The following is a 10,328-nucleotide window of genomic DNA, read 5'->3' as shown; positions in this document are numbered from 1 at the left end:
GCCCTCGCCCTCGCCCCCGGGCTCGCCCTTGGCCCCCGGCGGCCGCGAAAGGGTGCGGGAGACGCGGAGCCGGAGGAGGAGGCGCAGCCGCTGCCCGAGCCGCAGCCGCAGCCGGAGCCGGAGCCCGAGCCGCGGGGCGGGCGCGAAGATGCACACGACCCAGAAGGACACGACGTACACCAAGATCTTCGTCGGGGGTCTGCCCTACCACACCACCGACGCCAGCCTGCGCAAGTACTTCGAGGTCTTCGGCGAGATCGAGGAGGCGGTGGTCATCACCGACCGGCAGACGGGCAAGTCCCGGGGCTACGGATTTTGTAAGTCGCGCGCCTGGGGGCTGCGGTGGGGTTGGGGAGGCAGAGGTGGGGGCGACAAAGGGCCCGGCGGGGAAACCGAGGATCGCGGGGGCGGGGAGGCTTGGGGCGGCGCAGGGCCTCGGGGGTTGGGGTTTGCAGTGGGGGGCTCGGCGTGACAACGTGAGGAGCCCCGCGGACGCGGGCGGCGCTGCCCCTTTGCTCCCGGCTGAACTGAAAGTTTGCGCGCGGCGGAGCTGGGGCAGGGAGGGCCGGCTGCTGCCTCGCGGGGTTTCGAGGGGACCCAGCGCCCTGCGGTGTCGGGGAGGGGACAGGCGGAGCGGGGGTGGAAGGAGAGAAGTAACCACTGCTGGATTTGCGGGTGCGCACGGTTGGGAGGGAGGGGCCGCAGCCCCTCGGAATCGCACTCCCGGGTTGGAGGCCGGTCGTTAAGCGCGCTGTTGCTTTGTAAAAATGCGTGTGTCTTGAGGCGTTCTGGCTGGGGCGGGGAGGGGACACCCCAGGAGGTCTAGGGCTCTACTCCTTATGCCACCCCCCCCCCACAGACTTTTTTTTTAAATTGCAAAGATGGATTCTTTAGAAAGATGACCCTCTGGCTCTTTGCTGAACTGAAAGAGCATATTAAGCCTCCTGGGGATTTAAGCGTGCAAATTCAGCTGCCGGAGAGCCGGGAGCTCCAGAGTAGGACAATAGCTATTGTCGTTAGGGAGTGCTCGCTGGTGGTGGGGAGCACCGGGCGGATGTGAGGCTGGACTTTCTTTAAAGCAAACAGTGCCTCTTAGGCTGGGTAGGGACGGGGGGGGGCGGTCGGGGGGAGGAAGGATCTAGAGTTCCAAGACATAATTCAGGCTTCCGACTCCCTGCTAGGCCCAACTAGCACCCTGAAGACTTTGGGGGTGTGGGGAGGGGGTTGTTTCTTTCTTCCTGTTTTTTCTTTTTTTGACGGGGGATCAAGGAGTTAAGTTCCAGCAAAAGAAAAAGGAGAAAGAAAGGAAGGAAGGAAGGAAGGAAGAGAGAGAGAGAGAGAGAGAAAGAAAGAAAGAGAAAGAAAGAAAGAAAAAGAAAGAAAGAAAGAAAGAAAGAAAGAAAGAAAGAAAGAAAGAAAGAAAGAAAGAAAGTAAGTTGCAGAATCCCCTTAGTTTTCTCATGAATGACTTCTTCAGTGTAATTCTCGGTTTCCTTCAGGGGTTGATTTAGAGCTTTGTATGTATGTGTGTGTGTGTATGTTGCTAAGGTCACCATGGCTGACCGAGCTGCTGCCGAGAGAGCCTGCAAGGATCCGAACCCCATCATTGATGGCAGGAAGGCCAATGTGAATCTGGCATACTTGGGAGCAAAACCAAGGATCATGCAACCAGGTGAGAAATGTTCCTCCTACCTGCCCCACTTCCCATCTTCAGACCCCCACCCCACCCCCAGCATCTGAATAGAATGAATCCCTTATCAGAAGACATTGCAGATGTTTAGTAAAGTTGAACCATGGCTGGTTATTCTACCAAGACATTAAATGAGCATTGTCACTGGCTCTTGCAGGACTTGAAATGTACCTATGTGCAAAAGTAGATCTTGGGGGTCTGGACAATTTGTACCCACCCAGACTTAGGCTTGACTCATCTGTTTCAGGTATGACATACAGTCAGTCTACTCTTTTATTTTCCAGTTTTTAGCCACCTGTAGATCATTTACATGTCGATTATGTGGCCCAAAGGTGTCAGCTCCCGCTGGTTATACTTCCCTATGTACGGTTGTCTCTCCTTCTACCACCAGTGGCCCTGTGCTCAGAGCGGGCAATCCAACTTGAACCCTGACCCAAGAGAAGCCTAGGGGGAGGGGCGGTGTCTGGATGGTAAGGCTTTAATGTAAAATCACAGACTATTAGTTGTTAAAGAAAATGGGGAGATTTCAGGTACACCTGGGCGGTGGTCGTATAACAGATAAAGAAACTGACACTTAGAGGTGGGAAATGCTTTACTCCAAAGTCATGCAGCTATTAGTCGTCAAAAGGGAAGCAGGCTTTTGTCTATGTGAAAATTTGACCTTTTGGATTATTTACAACCCTGCCCCTGGCATTAGCACAAATAATTAAGAGTTGACTGTTGAGCAAATGGCAGTCTTTCACTTGGGTAAGCAACTTTGTTTTGTTAAGTCATTGTACTCTTCACTCAAGTGTTTCCATCTGAAATTTGGAAAGAGGTTGACAGACACTTCCACCCAAATGGATTTACTGGGAAGCTAGGTTGTCAAGAGAGTGAGTGCATGTGCCCGTATCTGTGAATATTAAAAAAACTTGTGTTTTTGTGTGTGCTATCCAGAAAAGGAGACTTTGTTTTGTGAATTTTTAACACCATAATCTGTAAAACCCATAATCTTCCAAAACATTGTCCAGCACGTTCCAAATTACAAAGACTTTTTATAGATCGTGATTCAGAATTGCGGAAATATTTGTGACCTGTAACTTCATTATCAAGTCCTGTTGTTCCTGGTTTCTTTCCACAAGAACTTTTCCCTGGTCTAATTTTCTAAGGTCTTCTTGTATGACTGTCAACTAAACTTTGCAGATAATTTTTAGTTTCCACCTGTAGCCTATTAAAATTTTCACTTGGGTCAATGATAACATTAGTAAAAAGAACTTTTAAATATATATATATTTATAGTCTATATAATATTTGTAATTTTTTCTGTAAAGCCTCAAAAGAATGGTGCTCTTCTCTAAGTGAAAGTTGCATTTTATATGTAGGAGTAATAAATACCTAACCATGCACAAATAGAGAATGTGGTGTGTTTTATTGTTAGGTTTTGCCTTCGGTGTTCAACAGCTTCATCCAGCCCTTATACAAAGACCTTTTGGGTAAGTCAATTCATCAGGCCCTCCTAAATTTTGATAGATTTCATCTGTTCACCTGCCTCTTTGTTATATACAGACAAGACCATTATGTCACAGAATGTTCCTTGTGATACATATTTATATATGCTTGTACCTTTTTGATGCTGATAATATAAATATTTTTAGATGAGTCAAGTTACTGACCCAGTTTGCAGCCTCCAAACCAGACAAATTTTGAGCTTATGATTAACAAAACAAAACAAAACAAAACTACCAGGTATGACTTGTGTACGAGACGATTGTGTCCCAGCACCATGATTACTGTTCAACTTGACTCAATGTTATTTATCTCTTTCTAACCTGACAGGGCTCGTATACAGTTAAGCTAACTGATCAGAAGGATACGATGATAAGAGGTGGAATAGTTCTGTTTGGAATTAAACTCTGTAACCAGTAGACTCAGACACACAAGCTCAGATGGTGATTAACGATGCATGGATGTTGGTGTTGTTGTTTTATTTTTCACAATAGTCAATAGACCTCCGTGTGCTTTATTTTATTTATTACAGTAATGAAGTGGTGTTGATAGCTAAACTGTGTGCTTTTTACTTAATTGAAAAGAGCTGTAGTGAAAGTGTTTTCTTCTCCTCGGGGAAGGGGCTCTTTGTGTTTTTGGTTTTGGTGGTGGTGTTGAGGAGTGTTGACTTTTGACTTTGCCATGGGAAGCAAAGGGCCTTTTTTTTTTCTTGCTTTTAAGCTGTAGCCTGTGACTTCCACTTAACCATATTTTCGTAGTGAGTGCTAAATTGTGTGATTTCCCTCTGTGAGAATACAGATTCATTGCTTGCATGTCCTAAGTTTCTGTTTTATTGGGGAGTTTTCTGGGAATGGGGTTCTTTCTTTTGCAATGTGTATCCACTTTTAGGCCTTCTAATTTAAAAGGTCAACAAACACTCATCAGATTTCACTGACACTAGCCAGTTTTTTGAGTCGAGTGGCACTAACTTTCACCTTTCAGACCTAACTCAGGTGAATGGGCTACTCGTCTTTGTGCTCCCGCTGGCTCCGTGATTACCAGCCTTCCTGCTCTGAGTGCCCTTCTTTCGCTTCTGTTCAGACACCATACGTGGGCGATCCCTACCACCTAAATTGACTCGGACCACTTAGAGTCTGTTTTGGCTATATGCTACCTGATTGACATTGCTAGAATTCTTGTGCCAGAGATTTCAGCTTCCTTTTTAAATATTCTAGTTGTTCAAGGAGTGTTTTATCCTCAGCCATAGTTTCTTCTCTAGCTTAGCACCTAAACATCTACCTGTGTAACCTGGAAAGTCTGATGATAGATAGATAGATGATAGATAGATAGATAGATAGATAGATAGATAGATAGATGATAGATAGATGATAGATAGATAGATAGATAGATAATCTTGCCTATGTGTCTCCAAGGATAGACCAGAAAAAGTAATTATCATTTGACTTGGAAGGGTCAAGTTGTTTTCCATGAATACCTTCTTAGAACCTTCCCTTTAACATAGGGATTCTTCAACTTACCGCCAGCTCTTACTCTTTTAAACCATGGAAGAGTATTCTGTCCAATCTGATTAGAAAGGGCCTTCATCTCTCCATAGCTATTCATCAGTGCCCCATCCCAACCATCCTGTGAACTGACAACAGAGTGGGTTGATGGGTCCAGCTACTTCTGTGGGTCCTCTCCTCGCTGGTCTAGACCACGTGTAAGGTGGGATTGGGGAGGAGAACGTACATCCCGAAAAGTGGCAATGAACTTAGTCATGATCTCACATAATAATCTTGAAACAGTTATAAAACTAAATCGATCAACAGGTATTAGCATGTGTTAATGTTTTTCTGTGCTAAGTAGGTGATACAAAATAAGGAGATTGCAAAACTAACACTAACCAATCAAGAACTATTAACTGCTAAAATACTTGGTATTTAGAACAAAAGGAATTCAGAATAGCAAGAAAACAGGTGAACTGGAGAGGTTGGACAAGGCTTCATGGGACTCGAGCTAGTCTTAGACCAGTGGGTGTGTCCTGGACAGGTAAGAGGAGGAAGGAACATGCCTCAGGGCTGTAGGATGAGATGAGCATAAGCAAAGGCAGAGAAGAGAAAAGATTTAGTGCATGGAGAAACCAGACTGTCTATGGGAGGATGCTGAGAGGTAGACATAGAAATTTGGACTGGCTGTGATAGTCTGCATCAATCCTTGAGAAAGAAAGTAGCACAAGGAAAATAAGAACCACCAGGAAAAAATGTCCTATGGAAATTTTAAATCAAGCATGCTTCAGTGGTAACCTTTTGTGGTTCATCCCTGCTAATATTAAGCTGTCTTTATAAAGGATGCTGATTATTACTGTTTGCGTAAATTGTTTGAACTTGAGGTTCTGATTAGAAATAGATAGCATTCCAGGTGGACCAAGCGAGCCTTCTCTTTTCTTTTTTAAGGGGTTCTTAACACTGCTCTAATTCCCAGAATCTGTACCTAACAAATCACACCTGGTCATCCTCAATTCTGTTGGAATGCACACGTTTTTATTTTAGGCCTGGAAAGAAGCTTGAGAATTTTTAATCTTACTTGACTTGTTTGAAATTCTAGTAACTGAACTGTTTTTTTTTTGTTGTTGTTGTTTTGTTTTGTTTTTTTGTTTTTTTATGTGGTCCTTAAATGGCCCCCAGATTACTCTGGGCTTTTCAAGAGAAAATCTTGGCTTGAAGGAATTTCTCATGTAACACAGTGGGCAGGTGTATAGATACGTGTGCATTTGCTAAACAGTGTCTTAGAAATACTTTGTGAGAAGCATTTTCTTATTGAAACCTTAGAAAGACTATGCATCTGTGAGTAGAAAATTCTAGGCTGGTTTAGATCAGGTTGAAATACCCTTAAACATTTATTCATAGTATACCTTTAAGTGCTCAGGGTTTTTTTTTAAAGATTTTATTTATTTGTTTGTTTGTTTGTTTGAGACAGAGAGAGCGAATGAGCGAGCGGTGGGGAGGGGCAGAGGGAGAGGAAAAAGCAGACTCCCTGCTGAGTGAGGAGCCCGATTCGGAGCTCTATCCCAGGACCTGGAGATCATGACCTGAGCCGAAGGCAGACGGCTAACCAACTGAGCCACCCAGGCGCCCCTTAAGTGCTCAGTTTTATGCTAGCTGTGTTAACACTGTACTAGCTACCATACTGTCCTCTAAGGAGGGCGGGGGGGGGGGCAGTAACATTAAGTGAGCATCTCCTACATGCCCGATGCTAGTAAGAAATTTACATAAATCATGTAATTCTCACAATACTTATTTGACCCAGGCTGTTCATGTCAGCCTGTGAATGTCCTTTCCATGGGTGAAAAAACAGATACAGAGAGGTTAATTAACTTGCCACAGGGCTAGTAAGTGAGTCTGACTCTAGGTTCAGAATCATGATTTCCCTGACCTCAAAAGCCGTGTTCATTCCTCTGTGTCAATTGATAGCCAGAAAGACACAATTCCATTCTCCCTTGTAATTTAGTAAGAGAACTCAGAAGCCCCCAGAAGGGTTGTGGCTTCCGACAGGGAGGAGAGACATCAGGTTCGTGGGACCCAAGATGTCTTCATGAAAGAGGTACAAGCTGACCTAGATTTTAAAGGATGGCGGAGGATAAGGTACTCTTGTATCAAGTGCCTACTTTATTCATCATTGTAGGCTCTGTGCGTAGATAATGTTATTTAACGCACAGCAATTCAGGGTTGGAAATATTGGATTCGTGTCACATATGAGAAATGTGAGAACAGAACGTGAAGCAAACTCCTGAAGGCTCTATGCATAGTGAGTGCTAGAGCTAGGGTGGGTAGGATTGGGATTTCAACAAGTAGAGATGGAATGAGGATTGGCTTCCCTGGCAAAGGGATGGCATGAGCAAAGGTGAGGATCTAGAAATGTGTGGCTTGTCCAGGGAGCACTGAGGAGTCCAGTTGACCTGGGTTTGAGGAAAGGTGGAAAGAAATACCGGAAGGAATGTTTTGGAGCCAGAAGCATAAAAGGCCTCGCATGCCAAAGGGGCTACAGGTTACTAGAACAAGTGACTAAAATGAAGACTTTGCCAGCTATCTGGTGATAGACTGGAAGAGGAAACCAGTTAGGGTGTCAAAAGTCACAAAGAGATGTCAGAGGGACCTGAAAAAGAAAAGGAAAATGTGGTCAGTGTTCTTTGACAATTGCCCAAGGTATCTGCCTTGTTCCTGTGCTTTTGTGACCACTAGGTACACACCCTATGTGACTGAGGGAAGGGACACTGGTAGGTATCTCGTGGCGGGGGACAGATTCCCAGATGGCCTTCACAGGCTCTTTAAACTAGTAAAAGACCACCTGTTGCAGGAATGGCTTCAGAAGCGCCACCTCAGCCTTTGGTCCTTTCCTGCCTTCCTTCCTGAACTAAGGTATTTTAGGCTGTCCATGGTCTGCTGGGCTCTCCTTTCCCTGAGCCTCTAACACTGCTCGGGTTTCATGTGCCTTCCAAACATATTCCTAACCCTTGCCAGACTTCATGTAGGGTTCTCTGATATGCCAGGGAACTCTACACTCTCATTGGCTGGCATTATCAAATGAAAACTATTAATGTAAAATCAGTGTAGAGACAAGAGTCCTGTAAGCAGCCCTGCCTATCTTCTAGTGCATTCTCTACACACACACACACACACACACACACACACACAAACTTCAGCCTGCCTTTTTGTAGGCTAAACTTATTTTCAGTTACCAACCTTCATTCAAAGACACAAAGCTGGTAACCATCCTCTTGTCCTTAGAGCTTTGGGAGGACAGGGGTTAATGTTTCCATATCAGTGAGATTCATACTGGCTGGACTTCGCTGCTGATAGATGTTTTACTTTGGCCTTATAAAGACATTTTACCCGCTGGAAACCCTTGTCGCATGACAGGATCAAAAATAGCCCGGCTGCAGCCCCTGCTGTCCATCACCACATGTAAACGGGCTTGAGTGAAGGCTCTCTTGCCTTGTCTGCACATTGCGGACGCGGCGGCCTCCAGGGACCGGGTTTCATAAAGCCACACCTGTTGCTGTGAGTGAGTCAGTCACCTGACCTAGAGAGAAGTTTGGAGTATGTGCATGACCACGCGTCTGGTTTCTGACAAGCAATTAAGAACATAGCTCTAAGTGTCCTCAGAAACACTTGATGACGTCTTTTCTCCTGGCACTGGGAAAGATCTACAAGTCTAGTAAAATTGAGTGTATTTTTATCATTGGGGTCAAAGTTCACTACCCTCTGTGATAAATTCATCTTTTCCATGGGTGTTCATTAATAAGGACTTTCAGTAAAACTCTGAAAAGGCAAAGCAAAGATCTGTGTTTTCGGAGATCTAAATATGAAGTTTTTGGTCTTGAGTTCTTTAAAATTCTTTAAAATAAGGATCGTTACTTGTTGCTTGTACTTCCTGTTAAGTTGGCTTTGCCAACAACCAGATGGCATTATAGTGTCATATTTTTAGAAATATAGGGGGTTCTGATGGAGATTGCTGTAAGGAAAGATGAAAATATATCAGATATTCATGGTAGCATTTTAAAGGGGCAGTCATGAATCGCAAGAGTGAGAACTGAAATGCATGGGATTTTTTTTAAAAAAACACCACTTGTGATTTATTTTTTTTAACAAAATTAACTTTTAAGGTCATTGGCGTGTGTCTTGTATGTGATCCCTGAATGTATAATTTTTAAAGGTACTTGATTTTGTTTCTTGAACTTTTACATAATACATAATACAATTGATATGTATCAAATATCTATGAGTAGGGCCGACTTAAACATGCTAATAATCTATTTGTTGATTTGGAGGATAAAACAAGAGTATTTGCGCCAAAAAAAAATGTTTCCTTACTCATTTTGTCATGTAAACCTTTTAAGTTTATATGAATTTTAGAAATATTCCTATTCCTACCTTTTCCCTCAACCTCATCATTTCCCCAAAACCCCTTCTGTCTGTCTTGCATAGAGATAAACAAGCTGGCTGACCTTCAGGTGCCTGATAGTCAAACAGGTTTGGTTGACCCTTGTGTCCTTATGAATTTTACGGAGAGAAAGAAAGAAAGGCAAAAAGCGTGCTGCACATCTCTTTGGGAATCACTGCCATGAATGTTAATAGCATTTCTGTAGCTTCCCACAACAGCCTCTTGTGAGAGAGTGAGCGTGTGCACTACAGTTCGTTTGAGAAGTGTGATTCTGCTGTGTTTACCACACTTGTGAACTTTTAAACTCCTTTTTTTTTTATTTTGTCGCCTGCTTCTTTTATCATCATTATTTTTAATAAGGGTGACTGAGGTTGCAGAGAGATTAATGTGTGCCGAGTCTGCATAGCAATTTCAAGTAGGGTTGCCATGATAATAAAACACATGGATTTTGTGCAAATTTATTTTAGTTTTGGGAAATCGGCCAACCCCCCTCCCCCTCCCGAACTGAACGATCACAGATTACCTTTGGAGTCCTATTATATTCACCGCTGAGAATTTTTTCTCTTTGCTAGTTTTATGAACTCATTACAAAATTTTCCAAAGTCTTAAAATCGATGAAGCGTGTATTCACTACCTCTCCTGTGCGTAGCCCTCCTGAACCTCGATTTATCGGCCAAACTTCCGCTGAATGATAAGCATTGGCTCTCTTCACCGATCCTAAATCCAACCTCCCAGCAGGGGGGAGGGGGCATGCCCCCGTTTCTGTCGCTGAATCCCTTTCGGGGCGCTCCGCGACTCCGGCTACCGCCAGAGCGCTCCGACGGACCCCTGGCGAGGAGATATTGTGGCAACCCTATGCTCGTAATAACCACTAAATTTGAGTCTGTCTGATCTCTGAGCGAGCCGCGCTGCGGACGCGAGGCCGGCGGCGCCTGACTCGGTGTCCCGTGTCTCCGCAGGATCCCCGCCCACTACGTGTACCCGCAGGCGTTCGTGCAGCCCGGCGTGGTCATCCCGCACGTGCAGCCCACGGCCGCCGCCGCCTCCACCACCCCCTACATCGACTACACGGGCGCCGCCTACGCCCAGTACTCGGCGGCCGCCGCCGCCGCCGCCGCCGCCGCCGCCTACGACCAGTACCCGTACGCGGCCTCGCCGGCCGCCGCCGGCTACGTCACCGCGGGGGGCTACGGCTACGCCGTGCAGCAGCCAATCACCCGCCGCCCCCGGGACG

At 45.2% G+C, this 10,328-nt stretch overlaps 1 protein-coding gene across 1 annotated transcript in view; it reads left to right on the top strand.

Annotated features, from left to right (window-relative positions):
• The first annotated feature begins 6 nt into the window (after nt 1-6).
• The window catches only part of RBM24 (RNA binding motif protein 24), a 78,512-nt gene continuing 68,190 nt past the window's right edge, over nt 7-10,328 (top strand). The window contains exons 1-5 of the mRNA XM_034660192.1: nt 7-316; nt 1,549-1,672; nt 1,848-1,937; nt 3,108-3,162; nt 10,054-10,327. Of these exons, the coding sequence (XP_034516083.1) occupies nt 149-316; nt 1,549-1,672; nt 1,848-1,937; nt 3,108-3,162; nt 10,054-10,327 (711 nt within the window). The 5' untranslated portion in view covers nt 7-148. The remainder of the gene's footprint in view (nt 317-1,548; nt 1,673-1,847; nt 1,938-3,107; nt 3,163-10,053; nt 10,328) is intronic.

This window comes from Ailuropoda melanoleuca, chromosome 5, assembly GCF_002007445.2.
Source record: "Ailuropoda melanoleuca isolate Jingjing chromosome 5, ASM200744v2, whole genome shotgun sequence".
In the NCBI taxonomy this organism is placed as follows: domain Eukaryota; kingdom Metazoa; phylum Chordata; class Mammalia; order Carnivora; family Ursidae; genus Ailuropoda; species Ailuropoda melanoleuca.
The sequence above is the reverse complement of the archived record's forward strand: the minus strand, read 5'-3'. Positions and strand labels throughout refer to the sequence as shown.